A 19,947-nucleotide genomic window follows, 5' to 3' on the forward strand; every position below is an offset into this window, starting at 1 on the left:
ATGATTCATGTAATTCATAAATGAATGTGACGAGACAAGAAACAATTGCGTTTTTTCAACATATCAGACATACGAATGAATAAGAGTGAACGTGTGCACATTTTAAAATTAAATATTACTTGCAAATAGTTTAAATTGATTACTTCATAACTACAGTTATACCTAGAACTCTTTTACCACTCTTATTCCCTTAAATCCCTTTTAATCCTTAAAATTATTTACTTCCTTTATTATTATTTATAAATGAATACATCTTAGAATTAATTTTTTTTTTCATCAATCATCATGTGAGTTTTGATATAACATGCAATGACATTTCGAAATTTTTGGAGAAAAGATAAGTATTTCTAACTATAAGAGTCGATTAACCTCACTATCACATGAAGCTTCTTTATGATTATGAAGTAAACCCATTAAAAATGATAACATCATGACATTTATTCACTGTCATTACTCGGCCATCTGCTCTTTTTTTCCTAAATGTTATGCGTGATTGTAAGTAACAGAATGGAACAATGAATATTTGCTGTAAAATGCTACTGATACTGACATTATTTTTAAATATCAAGTCCAAGACTCACACATTTACTCTTTCCTTAAAATCAGGAAAAGCCTTTAAAACATTAAGCGTTTTCTCCATTTAAAATAATCCTAGGGAAAATGCCATTATTTAAAGAATTATTCAACCCATTATTAACAGAGGACCAATTTACAGATTATTTTTGCATAAAATGTAAGATATGCATTCTTTATAAAGCTCTAGAACTAACTAAACAATACTAATCTTCCCCCTTAAACTCAAGGAGAGCTCATGTTTGTTTCAGCAGATACACTGGATCTATAAGACTAATGGAGAGAGTCATTTAAAATTAATTTCATCTGGCACCAAAAGTAGTTGGAGCACTGTTCAGAGATTACTTTAGACTAGCCTGGCTAACGTCAGACCTCTTTCTCATTGAGACGTGGTCTGGGAACCACGTTCATTTTTTCGTATTTGAGGCGTGGTTTACGAATGCCCAGAGCCGTTTATTGGGCGATACGAATGTCTATCAAATGCGCTGTAAGTAGCTCATAGCCAATCGCTTCAATTATACCAGATGACGTATGTAGAGCGGCAGAAATTCGACGAGGAAGACGACGAAATAAACTTGAGTTCTAAACTACTTAGAAAACTATCTAAGGCTGCATCGAAAGGTAACTTCGCGTCTGATGCCATGTTGGATCCATAGATATAAACAAACTGCTTCGGTGTGTCGCATAGACGTCGTCATCGTCTTGTTGCTCCCGCCCCGTTCTGTGATTGGTTCTCTTTTTGAGGGGAAAATCTGGTCCATGGTGTCCAGGCTGCCTAGCAGCGTGAATAAAATCACGCTGCGCGCAAGGCAGCATGGGGAAACCCAGGCTAACTTTATACAAATTTCACAAAAAATCTTTCACATTCAATGAAATCCTCTACAAGACATTTATTAGAATGGCTTTGCAGTACAACAGTTTTAAGTTCACACTTTTGAGCTCAAGAAACATGACTGGAGAAAACATCTAGATGATAAAAAAAAAAGAAAAAAAAAAAAAAAAAATGATGAAACACCATATTACTAATAGTTCATCATTCACTTTACAGCTATAAAAATAGGGAGAGGAGGATTTGACCCTGCATCTGTGGACAGAGGAAGCGTCTCACTCCTTCCTGCGTTTCTTCTCGTGGTCGTAGTCCTTTGAGCGGCCACTAGTGGACGCCCTCTTGGAGCCTCCGTGCTGCTTGGCTTCCTCCAAGAACTTATCCAGACCGAAAGGATCCTCCTCAAACTGCACTGGCCCGTCACGGCGGGGGCCGTGGTCCGCACCTGAGAACTCCCGATCAGGAACAAACCTGGAGATAGAAGGGGAATCGTTCAAGTGCGTGAGCCAGGAGGCTATAATACAATAAACAAACGTGTCAAAAAGACCAATGCACATCTGTTGTGATTCTAACCATATTCAGCAGGGTCTAAAGCAAGTTGATTATAAGGTTGTAATGATCACCTTTGTATTTTAATTTAGTTTATAAAAAAATAAATAAAAAAAATTCAGATGTGTTTTTCTGTAGGTGTCTCCATACCTGCTACTCTGCATGAGTGTGTCCAGGTCGTCTCCATACACGTCCTTATCCGCATTCTTACCGGGCCTGTAGATATTCTGTGCCATGTCTCTGCCACTTCTGAAGGGCTGATCATACACATTATACATCTCATCTTCTCCACCGGCAAAACCACTGTCCATCCCCTGAAAAACACAAGCAAACAGTTAGATTTATACCTCACAGCTACAAAAAGTGCATCTTACAGTCATTTGTATTGATCTTTTAAAAACATTTTATAGTCACAATATATTAAACTAAAAAAAAATGTTATGCACTAGAGATTGCCAGTAATTTCCCACGTTCTGAAAAATCACGATTTGATTACCAATGACCACGATTTGAATTGAATTCCTCTTTTTGACCATTGAGAGCATTCGTTTGCATGAAGCTGTATTTCTGTGCGAACCCAAAAAATAATACTTGGTGTGGAATAATGTAGAGACAATATTAGATTGGATGATGTAAAACAGGCTTTGACATTACATTTTATTATTTAGCAGACACTTATCCAAAACGACTTACAAATGATAATAAAAAAAAGAATAAGCAATCAAACCAACAATAAGCAAGTGCTGTGACCAGTCCCAGTTAGTCTACCACAGTACATGTAGAAAGGTTTTCTTTTTTAAAGAGATATATAGAATACGAAGTGTTAGTATTAATGGGTCAAGTGTTGACAAAAACGATGAGTCTTCAGTCGTTTCTTATTAACATGTATAATATTTACATATTAACTGCCAAAAAAAGGTCTGATTCATCAACAGAAAAATCACAGAGGCAGATAAATGAGCTCAAGGATTATGGATTGTCTTTGTCTTAAATGCTTGATTTCATGTGTTTAATTGTGCACCTTACCATCACACTGATGAACTAAAATCAGTACGGTGACCAATTTGAGATCAGCAAAGCCTGAGGGTTGATTACCTTGCTCTGATTGAAGAGTCTCTGGTCATACTGAGCCTCACTGGAGGTACGGGGGTTCGGTTGTCCCAGGGCAATGAGCTCACTGATGTCCCTGTCCTGATCTCTTTGTAGCTTCGACCTGGACAGACCAAAATTACACTGACATCAGCTAAACCCACATTAACACCTCATACAAAGAGCCATCAGGGTCATCACGCTACATTACACGCGTCTCAAACTGGGAGTTCAGGGAATTCTCACACGAACATCTTTTGAGGAAAAATCATGAATAATTCAAGCTATTACAACTACAGATTAAATCCATTTTAACAAGTACAACAAAATTAGTCTGAATATTAGTCTGAATAGTCAAGTTTGTTTCACTAAAAGGTGTCTGATGTAAAAACGAACACCGGTGGGACTTGTGTGAGATCAGAGGACAGAAAATAACGCAAAACCACGTACATTAAAATGGAATGTGTGCATCAGTTCTACCGGCCCATGAATGATTCAGGGCAAGTGTGTAAAAAATGCATGTACCTCTTATCAGGGGCGGCTCTGGAGATGTTCCTGTCGTGCTGCCTTTCTTTCCTCCTCTCGTGACGGATCTCTTCACGCTCCCTGACTTCTGTGTCTTCACCACCTGCGAGAAAACCAAAGACATAGATTGTGATCTCACCAATAGCGACAGCACTCTGATGACCGAAACCAGGGCCGAGAACAAATAGTCTCCCTTTTCAATTCATGAATTGGAAAACATTTTAAATAAATATTAACTTTAAACATAAAAAAAGTGTAGGCAGAATTTCAAACAGTGATTGTTAGTCAAATATCAAATGTTTTAGGAAAATACCACATATACAGCATTATGCGTATGACAACACGTATAAGTGTATTACATTTGTAAAGAAAGACTACGCACATATATATTAAAATGCGCATACCTATAGACTAAACACATAATATGCATGTGCACGCCGTCAGCGTTTTCACAGATTCACGTTTTTTAAGTTTAGACAGAGATAAGGTTTTTAAAGTAATTTCAAAACTTGCACCTTGGAACCTATTTCAAGGTTTGCATTCTCGAGCCCCAGGCAATGTTGTTGTGCGAATGAGCGGCCGGAGCGTGTTAAGGGTTTTCCGTTAGAACGGTGTCGTGTTAGCGCCCCCCCTAAGTTAATAACTAATGATCTTTGCAACGGAAGTGAATCAATCAAAACTAACTTTAGCTGGACAATAACTTTATTCTAGAGCTGCTGTAAAGCCAAAACCATCTGTTTCTTTAATTTCCTAGTTTCACTGTAAAGCTGCTTTGAAACAATCCATATTGTTAAAAACGCTATATTAATGATATGTGTGTCCGTACCTTTGTCACCGTGGGCTTTGATTCCAGCTCTCCTGTCTCTGGCCATCTTAGCCAACTCTCTCAGCTTCTCTTCTTTCTTTTCTTTTTCTTTCTGGGCCATCTTCTTTTCCACTTGAGCTCTCATCTCCACAGCCTCTCTGGCCTGTACACATCACACAACCAACAACATCAGCATAAAAATAAGTCAAAATATTTACCAGCCCCAGAAAGAACTTAATTTTATAGGGATTTGTTTGCATTGTAAAAAGCGAGCATTCCCAACCAAAATAAAGCTAGATCTATAAATGCTCTCCAAATTGATCAGAGGAGCAAAGGTTTTTTTTCTTCAGATGTCATCATCAGATAGTGTTACTCCCAGATAGTGCTTCACACATCATTTTGGTCTGAGAAACTGCCCTGTAATGTTGATATAGTGCTGAAGGTTTCTTTACTTCTTAAAAGTCAGAAAACTTAGCAATGTGGGATTCAGAGTGTTAAGGGATGCAGGAATAAGCAGTCTACCTTTCTGTCTGCAATGTACAAAGCCTCAGCCAGCTTGGCAAAGTTCTCATTGATGTGGACGGTCTGCAGGCCTCGTCCGTCAGCAGCCAAACGCTTGTCCAGAGGAATGGTGTAACCCTGAGAAGCAACACGGTTGTATCCAGTCAATATTTTAAAACAACAATAAACAGCTGAATAATCGATGGAGGCTCAGCATTACCTTTGCGTTCTTCCAGTTGGAAATACAGGGTGGAATCTTCCACTCCTGCTGTTCTTTCACTGTCATCTACAAAAAAATAGGAAAAAAACAAGAGATGCTTTGAGTTTAGTTGAGATGTTCTCAGAAATGTTTCCTCCAGACAGGTTTCTGTGGATTTTGAGTGTAAACAAAGCCGATGACTAACAATGTTGGGCTCAATAGTTGGTGGAAACCAGACTCCTACCTTTCTGCTTGGAGAGTGCATGACTGGAGCAGGAGGGGATGGAGGTCCACGAGGAATTTTCTTATTGATTCTGTAAGAAAACACAAACATTGAGTTTCTTGTGCTTTTCCCACACACCACATTCAATTTCACTTAAATCTCAGATTAAGGTCACATACTTGAATCGTGGTGGTTCCATTGGATCTTTCTGCATTTCCACCATACGGATGACCCTCTGTTTCGCTCCAGAGTTAAACGCGAGTCCTTGCTGGGAGGGTGTGTACCTTTAAGAAATATATGAACAATTTATGGAACTTTTGTGAACTCGAACAAAAACTCAATTACAGAATGCTGTCAACATCTTGCAGTGCAAACACAATCGCACAGAAACTCTCAGACTGACGTTAAAGGATTTTTTCAGGTTCAATCCAAACTCTCTCGAGAGTATCTGTGGCATAACGTCGATTACAAAAGAAGTGTTTTTAAAGCAAAAATCGTTACAGTAATGCAGTTAAAATGGAAGCACAAAGGGGCAACTACTCCCACCTCATAACAGATGATTTAGACAGCTTTAATGCTTAAACAATATAGGTTTTTACTGAATAATTCATGCTTGTGCTAGAACAAAAATTCAAGCTGCACATTATACCTTTCAACACTGGCTTGCTTTACTTGATTTTAACCAAGGCACAAGTTTAAATAATTTTCTGGTCATCAACATCCTACTGTCGATATAGCTCAACTTGTAGCGAACCCAGAACATTTATTTAAACTCTAGGTTTAAGATCATTTGTCAGTGGAACTTGTCTTACCGAATATACTGTGCTGGGGCCTGTTTGTCTGCAGCACGTACAGGCATGGCCGCTGCAATTTTCTGCGAGACCTGTTTATCCAGAGCTGCTCGGGTCTTTTCTGTAATCTACAGGAGGAGGAAACTGGAACGTTAATTCATGCTGGCTTGGCTTCATAATTATTCAAAGTCATGAGGATTATTGTTTGATTAAAAACAACAACAGTACCAACATTGTACATGTCATTTTAACACCAGCCAACAAAAACCCACTCAAAGTTAGTGATTATGGACCAGCATCTATGCATTACACATTGCTGTGTAAATGAAGCTTAATAAACCTGCTTCTGTCGTCTGTTTACTTAAAAAAATACTTATACAAAGCTTACCTTATTTAAAAAATACATGTAGAACTTAATTAGTATTAATATGATGTTGATAATTTAAACAAAGGAATGCAAACAGCAATCATTAGAATTCCATTTTTCACTGGGATAGCGAAACTGATATTAACAATTATGAAATTCCACTGGTATTGGTATTAACTACTGAAATGCTGTTATTGTCAAAACCACATTTTGAATATTCGTCGAAATTAAAATAAAAATCCACATTGGTTATCCAAAAATTGTCATTCTAAACAATGCAGAAATAGAGGAGGTCAATGAAGAGAATTGCTGCACGTAAAAACCGCAACCAAGAACGCATTTTCTGCGCTGCTTTTCCATTGAGCACTAGACAGACATCTTTGACAACTGCACTCGTGTCTTGCACTTCAACTTTTAAAAACCTTTTTTCCCCCGTTCCACTGAATCTCATGATTTAAAACCAAACCAAAAGTACTTCGGCTCTTTCTATTTAAACTATGCATAAATACATAATGCTGCTTTGTTCATAATTTCCTATGCAGTTTTGGAAATTATATTTGATTTTTCAGACAGTCATGCTATTTGATTAGCCTGACTATGTCAGACTTCGTACTTCCTCTCAATTTCAGTTCGCTTCTGTACTCAGTCTGAGATAGCGACCGGTTTCCCCGTTTTCCTCCGGCCTCAAAACAGCCGGCCAATCAACAAACAGAGGGCGGGCTGAGAGCTGTGACGTAGACGCTGATTGTACCGTGGATGCGTAGATTTACTTCACATAATCTGCAAAAGTCGTTCACAGCCATGTTCACTCCGGTATTTCACTCGATGGTTTTGTTTTCGCATCATACATGTGTTTACAGTGGAAGTTAGATACGGCTGAGCATGCGCATAACACGCGCCATAACCAAACGTTATGTGATTGGCTTATGGGTAACCAATGATTTTAAACTTCAGACAAGCGCCCCCCCCCCCCATTGCTTTGAAAAATAAAATTTGGTGCATTACAATTTTTCTCATTAAGTCCTCATGGCCACAGGAAACAAGCCGAAAGCTTTTCCCCCTAACTGAAATGATGCCTTTAAAAATTCAAATATAATTCGATAATATATTTAAGTAAAAGATTCAAATGTAGTTTTTCAGCCATTTTGACAGCCCTATTTCAGCCTGTAGTAAATATCTACATTTAAACCTGTTCTCAGTCAAACGAGACTGTTATATCTCACCTCTTTCACAGCCTCTTCATCGGGTTTCTGCAGCTCAGGATGATCTTCGTTTAGTACTTCCTTAGGAAGCATGTCTGTGTATTTGCTGAACACGACCTGAAACAAGCATAAAGCAATAAAATTATGAAAACGTCCTCTCCAGGTGTGATTCACTGAATATATATTACCAATTCAACAACACAAGAAGATGAGGCACCTTGTCTTTGTTTTGACCTTGCCTAGCAATGGCATCATATTTGATCTTGCCCTCTGCATCCACCTGCACTGCCAGAGCATTGGACGTCCTTTTCTTCCTACCCATTTCCAGAGGATACTGGGCCACGTGGACCTCTGGAAAAGCTCCTCCATCTCCAAAATCCTGTAAAATAATATCATAAGATTACCAAAGCAATTTACAGTATGATTTAATCAGTGTAGGAAACTAACACCCGAAGCAAAGACAGTCAGTTGTTTTGGTTCATTAGATCTAGCATAATCTAGTGAGGTTAGAGTGAATAACATGCATCTGTGCAGCATCTCTCTGGTAATAGCAAAGCAGCAAGTTCAAATACTTAAAATGTATTATATAATTATAGGGCCTATGCCAATACCCACACTCACGACCTTGCTAACTTGAGTGTCTAGGTGACAGGAAGTGCGTTGCATAGGGACCACTGAACAGACATTTAGAAGTCTATTTTAAAGTGCAAAGTATTGGAAATAGGGCTGAACAATTAATCGCACTTTCCATGTAATCGCACTTAAATCGAGATGGCTTATCGCGATTTTGAAATTGCAAAGGCTGCGATTATTTTTTATGCGCAGTTTGTCATTGATGTACGGCTCTGTAAATGCTGCTCCATCTGAAAGCACTAAGTTTGAGTCACTTATAATGTGCATTTGAAAAAACAACACGCGTCAAACATCTTTCCAAAACATGAGAAGCATTTATGAACCTCGTCCAACAACAGACAACATTTAATAACATGCATTTACTCCAAACTCACTTCATAACGACAGCTGAGCTCCTCCTTCTGTGAGATGATGTGCCTTCTTACACAGAATAAGGCAGTCGTGTATTTATAAGTCATGTTTAATCAAAGTGTTTCAATCTTCTGTTTATTCAGCTACAGCGATAGGGATTTCCTGGAATGATGCGCATTATTGTACTTCTGCAGCGGGGCATATTTATCGTGTTTGCATGAGAACGCCCTCTGACGTTCAAATGGGGCAGTATTTACTACAAATCAGCCGCACTGCACTGACAAGCTGCGCATAAAATAATCGCAAATTGCGTGCGGATTAATCGTTCAGCCCTAATTGGAAATCAAAATGTGTAAATAAAACTCTGTAAAAACTAGGGAAATTACCACTTAATTTAGACGGCCCCCACCCATATATATATATACAGTACCAGTCAAAAGTTTGGAAACATTACTATTTTTAATGTTTTTGAAAGAAGTCTCTTATGCTCATCAAGCCTGCAGTTAAAAAAAACAACAACAAAAAAAACCCAGTAGTATTATGAAATATTACAATTTAAAATAATGGTTCTCTTTTTTAATATACTTTAAAATGTAATTTATTTTTGTGATGCAAAGCTGAATTTTCATCAGCAAGTACTCCAGTCTTTGGTGTCTTATGATCCTTCAGAAATCATTCTAATATGATGATTTGATACTCAGTTATGATCAATGATGGAAACAGTTGTGCTGTTTAATATATTTTTTTGGAATACTTTTTTCAGGATTCATTGATGAGTAAAACGTTAACAGCATTTATTCATAAAAACAGCATTTATTCAAAATAAAAACATTTCTAACAATATAAATCGTTACCATCACCTTTAATCAATTTAACGCATCCTTGTTGAATTAAAGTACAAATTTCTTAAAAAAAAAAATAGTTATTGTTCCCAAACTTTTGAACGGTAGTGTATATTGTTACAAAAGATTTCTATTCTAAATAAATACAGTTCTTTTTAACTTTTTATTCATCAAATAATCCTGAAAAAAGTATCTCAGGTTATAAAAAAAATATTAAGCAGCACAACTGTTTCCAACATTGATCATAAATCAGCATATTAGAATGATTTCTGAAGGATCATAAGACACCAAAGACTGGAGTACTTGCTGATGAAAATTCAGCTTTGCATCACAAAAAAAATGACATTTTAAAGTATATTAAAAAAGAGAACCATTATTTTAAATTGTAATAATATTTCATAATATTACTGTTTTTTTTTTTTTAACTACAGGCTTGATGAGCATAAGAGACTTCTTTCAAAAACATTAAAAATAGTAACGTTTCCAAACTTTTGACTGGTACTAATATATATATATATATATATATATATATATATATATATATATATATATATATATATATATATATATATATATATATATATATATTAGAGGTGGGCATAGATTAATTTTTTTAATCTAGATTAATCTAGATTAATTTTGAAATTAATCTAGATTAATCTAGATTAAAATGGCTCATTTGAATTCTGCCGAAGGCATTCAGAATATGTGTGCTACCCAAATAATGACTATAAAAGTAAGTCTTTGAGAACGGGTTTCTCAAGCCAGGTGGCGCATTAGACCAGGGGCTCATCTCCTGTTTCCAAAATGCATCACAAACTGCTTGAGAAAGCTGTTCTACTCATAGACTGTAAAAGGTTACTACTGTACTGTTACCGTACGTAGGCAACATTAGGTAGGCCTATGTTATTATCAACTACTATAGGCTATCAATTAGGGATGGGCGATATGGCCTAAAATCCATATTGTGATATACATTCAAGCCTCTTGCGATAACGATATTATAATAAAACCATTTCAGAACAGGTTACACAGACCCTGCTAAACAACTGCTAAATGTTTTTTTTTTTTTTTTTTTTTTTGAAAGGGTGTATGTAGTTTTGAGAACATATATTGTGCAAAACTGTAAGTATACAACATAATTTTGCAGATAAATAAAATTTAAGTACACTAGCTGCAGAGACTTTTATCTAATGTTTATTATGGCTTGGAGCTTATGAAACCCCAAATTTAAAATGAGAATATTGTCTAACTGATGTCTTTTCAGTTAAAAAGAAACACAACAACGACTCTTAAAATCGGGCGCTTTTAATAAAAAGAGATTATGTGCTACACCACTCACTAAGATATATTGGGAATAATACGCGCGCGCTGGTATTAAGTGATATGTTTCGTTTTGAATTTGAGGTGGTAGAACGGATTAGTCGTGTGTTTACTTACCGAACTGTTACACCACACAGTCTACGTCGGACGGCTTAAATCCGAACCAAGTCCAAATAATGGATGTTGCACCGATCTTTTACACCAGCTTTCTTTTTCAGCCGTGTTTACTTAAGATGACGACGAATATGATGCGTTGCAGCCGGGTGTTCCTCGCGGCCGCGGGTAGATTGCGTCATCATAGCTTGTGTAGTATAGAGCCACCTCCCAACCCAACTTGGAGAATAGATTAACAGCGATATTTTTTTTATCGCGCGATAAGAGTCTCGCGTTAACGCGCAACGGCCCACCACTAATATATATATATATATATATATAAAATCATAAATAATCTTTTATTGCAGTACCTCTAGTGCTCGGGGCACCCATGATTTCCTGAATCCGTAGGGAGGTGGTTCTCTACGAGTGGAGACCAAAGCAGTGGATTGTGACCTCTGAACACGAGACCTCTCCTCCGCCTCCAGCTGGTCCTGGGACAGTTGGGTGGGTGCAGGGAGAAAACTACAGGACGGAGAATTTTTTTTTTCCAAGTGAGGTTAACAGAAACTATTAAATCACCAGGTGATCCCTATTAATAGGATGTCAATTACAGCTGTATACGGATGCAAGTTTACATCTTAATAACAGGAATCACCTGGTGATGTAATAGTATGTGGTGTATGATGTAGAAACTGTGAACACTAAGTCAAACAGAGATAAATTGGATTTAAAAGGCGACAACATATGTTTCCTTAACATAGACAAATTGTATGTCAAATTAAACTACAATTATTCAAATTAAAGTTCAACAGCACAAAGTACAAGAGGTAGCAGCTAATTATAACTTTAAAAAATAGAGATGTGACGAATGCATTTAGAGCCTTATGTATGTATGTATGTATATATATATATATATATATATATATATATATATATATATATATATATATATATATATATATATATATATATATAAGGCTCTAAATGCAACATTACACATATTAATCGCGAATTTGCTATTTATTTATGCTAGAAATATTATTTTTTTGCTTTTGCTGTGGTCGTAGCATTAGCTTCTTAGCACTCACTGTGATACAAAGAGTACAACACCGCAGGCCTTAGCGCATCAAATAACATAATTCAGTTAATAAAGAACGCAAATTATGAACAAACATCACACGTGGGCACCTAAAAAAACACGCAGACCTCTTTAACTTGAGTTTTACTGAAAAAGTGGAAACAAAAACCCTTAAAAACAGTTCCAGTGCTACTTACCTTGCCAGCGACATCTTGTCCGCTTCTGTGCTCACGTTCTGACGTCACGCCACTGAGATAACGTCTCGCGATGTTTGGAGACGAAAGAGAAGGGTAGGCTGCTACTTCATTGAAAAACTGCATTTATACGGAATATATATAGCCTCCTTAACGACATTGTAACATATTTAGATATATGTTAACATATGTATTAGGAGGCCATCTTAAGGGGGCAAGAAGCCCCCCTGGTAAACATTTACAGAATTATAAATGACTGTTATCATAGATAGACCTGATAATTCTTCTTAATGTTTATATATATTTAAAGTATCATTATTAGACTATAAAATACTAAATAATAAGTTTATAAGTTAATAATTGAATACCAGTCTAGGCGAATTTCCAGTAAAAGAGATTCATCTGAAAGATATTTACTCATATAAAAGTAGGCCTATGTGAATATATAATATTATTTAATTGCCCATATTTTAATTGAAGATACATTGTAATAGCAACACGATAAATTCAAATGGAATGATTTCATTAAATTAGCTTTTTAATTAATAGCAAAGATGTTGAACTCATAGAATTATTGAATATTAATACCATGATTTACAATAAGTATTAGATAAATTAACCTCAAAACGGTTTAATCTGACTAAATCTCACAAATATGATATCAGAATCAGAAAGAGCTTTATTACCAGGTATGTTTGCTCACACAAGGAATTTTTGGTGACAGAAGCTTCCAGTACAGAGACAACAAACAGTACACATGTATAAATAAAAAATAAAGATAAATGTGAATAAGACACACATAGGCCTATGTGTATGATAAAAAATAGACACATGTGTATATGTGTGCTATATATAAATAGAATTGAATAGAATTAACAGGGAATGGAATAGGAAGAGGTATGGTATTGTTAAAGGTGCATTGCGCAAGTCTCTGAGTTTTTGCAGAACTATGCCCCCTTCTGGCGACACGCGAAACTGCAACCAGAGTTGTGCACGCGGTTAAGTGGAGTTTGCGTTGGGGTTTGGGATGAACTAGAAGCCGGTCTCTTTGAATCCATCTTCTACTTTTGCCAAAGTCGCTTGAGTTGTCTTCGCTGATGCGGATAATGGCGGCGAATACACAAACCTGCCAGACATAGCCAGGTGAGCGTGAACGCGCATGACGTCACGCCCAGTCGATTCCGTCCCGAATCCCTCTTATTTATTTTACTGTACAGGATTATAGAGGCAATCGCAGAGATCATAGAAGGGCTCATTCAGCCCATCAGGCAATTGTTTAAGCATGTATGGGTTAGAAAAACGGGTATTTTTAACATGAAAAGTTGCTTAATGCACCTTTAAATAAATATAAGTTATATTGCACATAGTTATCCATGCACATTGGAGAACATTTAACTGTTCAAGAGGGAGATTGCCTGGGGGAAGAAACTTTTCTTGTGCCTGGTTTTTCCATACACTGAAAAAAATTTGGAGTAGGATTTACTTGAAAAAAGCTTGCTAAGTTTTTTCACTCAGAAAATGCTAGTAAATTTACAAAGTTTCCCAAGTAAAAACCTAAACATATTTATCAGTAGCTTTAATTAGAAAACTTTAAGTTAAATTTACTTGGAATATGGAATTAAGTAAACTTTACTTAATCTAGTTAAGTGAAAGTAACAAAGAAAATAAGTAATTTTAACTTGGCTAGTAAAAGGTTGATTAGTATCGATTTAGTTGAAACTTCCTTTGCATTACTTTTCACTCAAACAATAATATTGAATTATACCAGTCATTTATAGTATGTGCTTTACTTAGATTATCTAAGTAATTTATACTACATTATGTCAGATGTTAAAGGACAAGTTCGGTATTTTACACTTAAAGCCCTGTTTACAGATCGTTTCTGATGAAATAGAACGGTTGAGATTAAAATGTGGACACATGCTGCTGTCCCGAGAATTTTAGGTTTATTTCGCTTCTCCCCCCCACCTACACAATGGCAGCCTATGGGCACTGGAACAATCCTTCCTAAAACGCATTAAACTTTCGATTACAAAGACGTGAAACTCACCGAGTGGTCAGGGGTTGTTCACTGATATGCTCACACAAAAATCGCTGCAAAAGATGCTTTCCAACAGGTTTTATCGTAGTTTTTGTCCAACTCCATTGACTTGAATTGGATGGGCTGTGTGCGGTACGGTATTACTCCGCCGCTTCTTCTTCTGCTTCTTCTGTGTATTCAATGAAATGCCAGTGGTTTGCTTGTAATTGGCAAAGGTGCATTATCGCCACCAACTGGGCTGGAGTGTTTATTATTCAAGCTCTCAACGGAAGAATCTACGGGTGTGAGACGTTTGGAAAAATAGGTCCACAGTTTTACAACGAATGGTAAAACACCTGTTGGAAAGCATCTTTTGCAGCGATTTTTTTGTGAGCATATCATTGAACACCCCTGACCACTCGGTGAGTTTCACATCTTTGTAAACGAAAGTTTAATGCGTTTTATGAAGGATTGTTCCAGTGCCCATAGGCTGCCATTGTGTAGGTGGGGGGGAGAAGCGAAATAAACCTAAAATTCTCGGGACAGCAGCATGTGTCCACATTTTAATCTTAACCGTTCTATTTCATCAGAAACGATCTGTAAACAGGGCTTTAAGTGTAAAATACCGAACTTGTCCTTTAAGCCTCATGTGAATGCAAAGACCTCAATACTTGGTAGACAATACACAATGACGGTAACATTTGATGGATCATTTTTGTGTTTGAATGTGTCATTTTGAGCAGAAAATTTACTCGAAATGTCACAAAATGGCAAGTTATTAATCCTGACAACAAAAGCAATGATAAAACAGTGTAAATACAGCTGGAAACCAATGAAAAATTAACCTCATTAATTATTCAAGGTCCAGTGCATGATGGGAACCCCAGTATCAGAAAAGTTGAGTAATTTTTACTTAATTTTATTGAGTTGATATTTACGCTTTCATTTCTACTCGCTTGAATTAAGTACTGATATGGAATTTACTTAGTTTTTTTTTATTCTTGCCTGAACTAACTTTTTCATGTAAATTACATTGTTTTTTTTCAGTAGTATTTACTTCACCAAAAAATCATTTTTTACAGTGTACTGTCTATGGGTTTTTCTGGTGCTCTGTGTTCTGTAGTGCCGGCCAGACTGCAAAAGTTCAAAGAGAAGTGGGCTTGGATGTGAGGGTGATTTTTATTCTTCTCTGTATGGATACAGTTCCTGGAGGTTGGGCAGGAAAGCACCAGTGATCCTCTCAGCAGTCCAAACCGTCCTCTGTATTCTTCTGATGTTTGATTTTGTAGCTGAGTCAAACCAGACAGTTGTTGAAGTGCAGAGGACAGCCGGCCACGGTTCGCTTGTAAGGCCCCATAAAAAATAAAATAATAAAAATGTTATATATATATATATATAACTGAATCAATAATAAATTGTAAATGTGTTTAGCATTCTGCAAATAATATTTTTTAGTATTTTCTAGACTACTTTAAGTCGTAAAGTGAGCAGGGTATTTTAAAATTTAAAGCATGGCTTCAGGCATTTACTCCCCAGCTCTACAGCGCCCCATGGTTTTACTCGCAGTTTTACCTCACGTAAACCTCGCTCCAGACCAAGACGATATCAGTCCGCTTCAGTTTTGTGTCTGCATCAGGTCAGTAACTAGTTGGCATGTTTTTTTCTCTGGAGTACCGTAAATTAATGAAAGTATAAATCCTTTAGTTTAAATGACTGTGCTAATGTGAATAGCCTTATAGCCTATAGTTCTCTTGTGTTTGTTTTATGTTTATTCTGAGAATAGAAATGAGTTTCTTTTCCTCACCGGAATTCCTCAACAACTTTCTAACATTCTAAAACAACATTCGGAGCAGAATTCGGAGGCAATATACTACATTAAAGTCCCCATGAAATCAAAATGGAAGTTTTTTGGCTTTTAGTATGAATATGTTAGCCTTACTGTTATCTATAAGCTAGTGTGCTCCAAAACAATGACAAAATTCGCATTTAGAAGATAAACATTCAAAACTTACAGTCTCTCACTTCCGCCAATATGGATCAATGATTTTGATGACATCACTCTGCACGCTGTAACTGCGGCTAACCGGTAATTTGTTCGCACATTTGCTATATTTGATTACTATCGCACTATATAAGGGATAGGGAACAATGCAGATAGTGTAAATGCTTTACATTAGGGCGAATGAAGTCTGGTTTCACGTTAGTGTCACGTGAACCACCACAGCCACACAGTCTGCTCCGGTCCAGAGCATAGACTGTAAAAGGTCCAGAGACACGAGAGCACAGAGCGGATCATATGTGTGAGTCGGCGCATACCAGAAAACGTATCGGACCCATTTGAATTCTATTTGAATTCTATTTTAAAGCAATATGGAGGAGAAATGGTTAGATATTAGGAGAAACTGCAGCTTTACCGAGTTCAACGGCTCTGGCCGAGCTGTGATATAAACAAAATGCTATTGGCTATTTTAAAAAGTGGAGGAGCTGTTCGATATGTCCTGCCTTGTCTTCCTGTTTCAGTGGAAATTACGTCAACACATTGAATAATGCTGTGCATTTCAAGACACTTCAGTTGGCCTTTAAGGCAATTCTTAAGGGGCTGTTAAATGTAAAACGTAAAACTTTATGCGTTTCGGCCGTTCATTTACACTACAACGGCGTTTTGGGTGCCTGAAAATGCAAACTTTTGAAAACGGGTTTCAAAGTGCAAGTTTTTGAAACCGGTCTCCGTGTAAACAACTAAAACGCGAATCTCTGAAGAAGATGACCTCATGCACATGCATATTACGTGTTCAGTCTAGTGTTTCATCGCCATCTAATGGCCTGGCTTCAGAATTAGTTGTTTTTTGTGGATCCGTGTGAATGGGGATCGTTATGACAATGGTGTCGTCTGTACGCGGAAAAACTTCTCTTTTTTAAGCATATCGTTGTCGTGTAAGCGTACGCTAAGAAAGACTTCTATGCATGTGTCGTGTATGCTTAAAGCAAGTTTCAGCCTAATCAACATTACAGCACCACCTTCAGGTTGAATAACACAAGGACCTTTGCCAAAAGTGTCAGTCTGCATGTGATCAATGATTAAAATATCTTACAACATTTTTTAACATAAACTAGCGATGAGACCCAGAATCTGCCCTTAAATTCCGTCTTTCTTCCCACGCTTACACGTCTTCCAACTACAATGACCAGCAAGACGTCAGAATAATCAAAAAAACGGTAGAAGATTTTGGTGGTGTGTTTACTGACGAATGTTCAGCAGTTTATCCCAGGTGAAACTGATTGTAGAAAAAAAACAAAAATTAAAAATGTGTGCCATGCATTCTCAGTGCCATCTTGAGCAGTCTGATGAAGATGAAATGACAAAATTAAGAAGATAATAGCCATTTATTATACCAAACAACTTTGTTCAGTAGCCCTTTACACCACCCCAACGTTTCTCCTAAATTACGTTATCTTCTAACAAAGAGTATGATGTAAGATACAACTGAGAGAACAGATTTTCATAACATCAGCACACCATCAACTTCAACAATCACATCTGTCACATCATGTTCGTCTTCCTGTCAGTCATCCCTTTCTGCCTGTGAAATCAATGTGATATCTTATTATGGGTGGGGACACTGTCATTGAGAATTCATGAAAAGTCAAGAAGTAAGAAGACCAAGGTGATCCAATTATTCAGGCAAAGAATTTAAAGACTATTGATCAATCCAGTCTAAACAATTTGCTTAAGCTCAGGGCAGTGATTACTTTCCATTTAAAACAGCATCAGCGTGTATTTCTCATTTGTTACTACTAACTGAATGTAATGGTTCTCAGCTGGTGCACGACGTACATGTGAAAATAAAATGTAACTCTGTTATCATGAATAGCTAAATATATTGATTTATCCATTTTAAAAGGAAGGAGAAAACTCTCCCATAAGAATAGCTAAATATATTGATTTATCCATTTCAAAAGGAAGGAGAAAACTCTCCCATATATTTTTTTTAACTGATGTCAAAGGTGTATTCATGACATTTTGATAATAACCCCTCTTATATTCCACCATAGTATTCCACACAGGTAAAAGTCATTCAAGTGAGGGTGGGTAAATGATTTTTAGTTTGAAGAAAATTATCCATGTGACTAGAATGGACCAAATTAGATTAACAGTGTTCAGAAATGATCATGATATTTATATTATACCAGAAGTTGCATTGAAAAAATATTCGGCTCAAAAAACAAAACAAAACAAAAAAATTGAGGGGCACATGGCCTGATAGGACACTTCTGCATTGAATCAATCTCTAATCCATGTTTATCCTTGTTGCATGTGAACCTGCCTTGCATGTGTAAGTCTTTTACCTTCCATGATTTTGTTCATCGTTTTTGATGAAGGCATTTCATGCAAACTGCTTATGCTAGTAACCGCCAATATTGGATAGATTCAAAATACCATATAGTTGGGTTGTGTAGCAGAGCCAATATTTGCATCTGTAGCAATCTCAAAATTATTTGTTTCTGTATTCGGATGAAACTGGAAATGGACAGTGCGTAAACCAGAAGTCTATCAAATTACACGACAAGCCCGTTTTAAATGTAATTCTGTTCCCTCCATAGTTTTCATTTAACAAATATGCCTTGTATGTATAACTGATATTGTACTGAACACATTGTTGTGTTTTTCTCAGTTTAAAATCTGGGTAGGCCCACTGATAACTGGTTTGTTTAGGAGAGGTTTTATCCAAAGGAGCATATAGTATGCTAATTGTAGGATAGCTCTATTTGAGGAAAATGGGGTGAAAAGCTAAAAGTGTCTTGCAAAAAGTCCCTACCATGTCTCTCTAACAAGTTATCTGTGTCTGACCAGCACTTAAAATGCTGTCTACCGCCACCCTACATTATACTAAAATCTGGTCTTGGCGACAGCATGGCAGCATGTTATTGCTAAATGCATTTATGGTTCATGAAAGGTTGTATTTTGTTTCACCTATAGGAAAAGCTACGAATATAAAGCAGTTTAGAGACATAAGCAGTGTTGTGGTAATACATCACTTCCTCAGCTAATATCTCTTTCCCATCCATCTGCATTAGTCTTCCCGGATATTCCACTGGTTGCAGATGACAGATTGAGCGTTAATTCACAGGGCTGCCGAGCTGTGTGAAGCCTTAGCATACTGATGTGTTGGACTCCTACACCCTGCGTTAGCATTAAGCAATGGGCCAGTTTAACCAAAGAAGACAGTTACCATTATCTCAGCAAAATAGCCACAAGGGACTCCTCCAGCCATGCCAAATGTCAGTTTCCATTTAAAACTATCCACATATTCTGCCCTCAGTACAACGCCCTGTTCTTCAGTTAGACAGATAGCTTCCTTCTTCCAACAATTTGCCTCATTTGAAAATGTTGCCTTTATTGCACACCATAGACAGTGTATTGGAACAGACCGCAACTGTACTTAACAGAATATAGTAAAGGTATGGTCATTGAGAGAGAGTAAAGACTTTTTTTTTTTTAATGTACTAATTGCTAATGCTTCTCACCCTGTCCTTTATTTCAGAACCCACTAAACTGAAATGTGTCATCAGTAATTCCAGTCTAACTTCCTCCGCAAACCTAAGTAGGTTAACAAATTTGCATAATGCCAGCCTATGGTCTTCACTGGCTGCCGGCGAACAATGTCTACTTTGACCCTCAAACACTATTGTTGTAGCTGAGGCCTGGAAGAGTTTGGTTTGTGTTGTCAACATGCTGAGAAGACGCTGTTTTCTGAACCG

At 36.9% G+C, this 19,947-nt stretch overlaps 1 protein-coding gene across 1 annotated transcript; it reads right to left on the reverse strand.

Annotated features, from left to right (window-relative positions):
• Nucleotides 1-1,434: 1,434 nt before the first annotated feature.
• snw1 (SNW domain containing 1) lies at nt 1,435-12,253 on the reverse strand. The gene is made up of 14 exons (XM_079887219.1): nt 12,171-12,253; nt 11,264-11,417; nt 7,868-8,029; nt 7,672-7,767; nt 6,103-6,209; nt 5,470-5,574; nt 5,312-5,381; nt 5,089-5,154; nt 4,890-5,006; nt 4,389-4,530; nt 3,563-3,665; nt 3,044-3,161; nt 2,099-2,262; nt 1,435-1,870 (listed from the first exon to the last, which is right to left on the reverse strand). Exons 1-14 carry the CDS (start codon nt 12,182-12,184, stop codon nt 1,678-1,680), a joined length of 1,611 nt encoding a protein of 536 aa, XP_079743345.1. The 5' UTR covers nt 12,185-12,253; the 3' UTR covers nt 1,435-1,677.
• Between the last annotated feature and the right edge of the window lie 7,694 nt (nt 12,254-19,947).

This window comes from Squalius cephalus (genome assembly GCF_949319135.1).
Source record: "Squalius cephalus genome assembly, chromosome: 12".
Lineage (NCBI taxonomy): Eukaryota > Metazoa > Chordata > Actinopteri > Cypriniformes > Leuciscidae > Squalius > Squalius cephalus.

Excerpts from the sequence above, each read along its gene's own strand:
- snw1 (XM_079887219.1), bottom strand. Across the intron at positions 6,210-7,671 it reads ATGAAGAGGCTGTGAAAGAG|ATTACAGAAAAGACCCGAGC; the intron begins GTGAGATATAAC and ends CTCCTCCTGTAG. Across the intron at positions 4,531-4,889 it reads TGTACATTGCAGACAGAAAG|GCCAGAGAGGCTGTGGAGAT; the intron begins GTAGACTGCTTA and ends TGATGTGTACAG.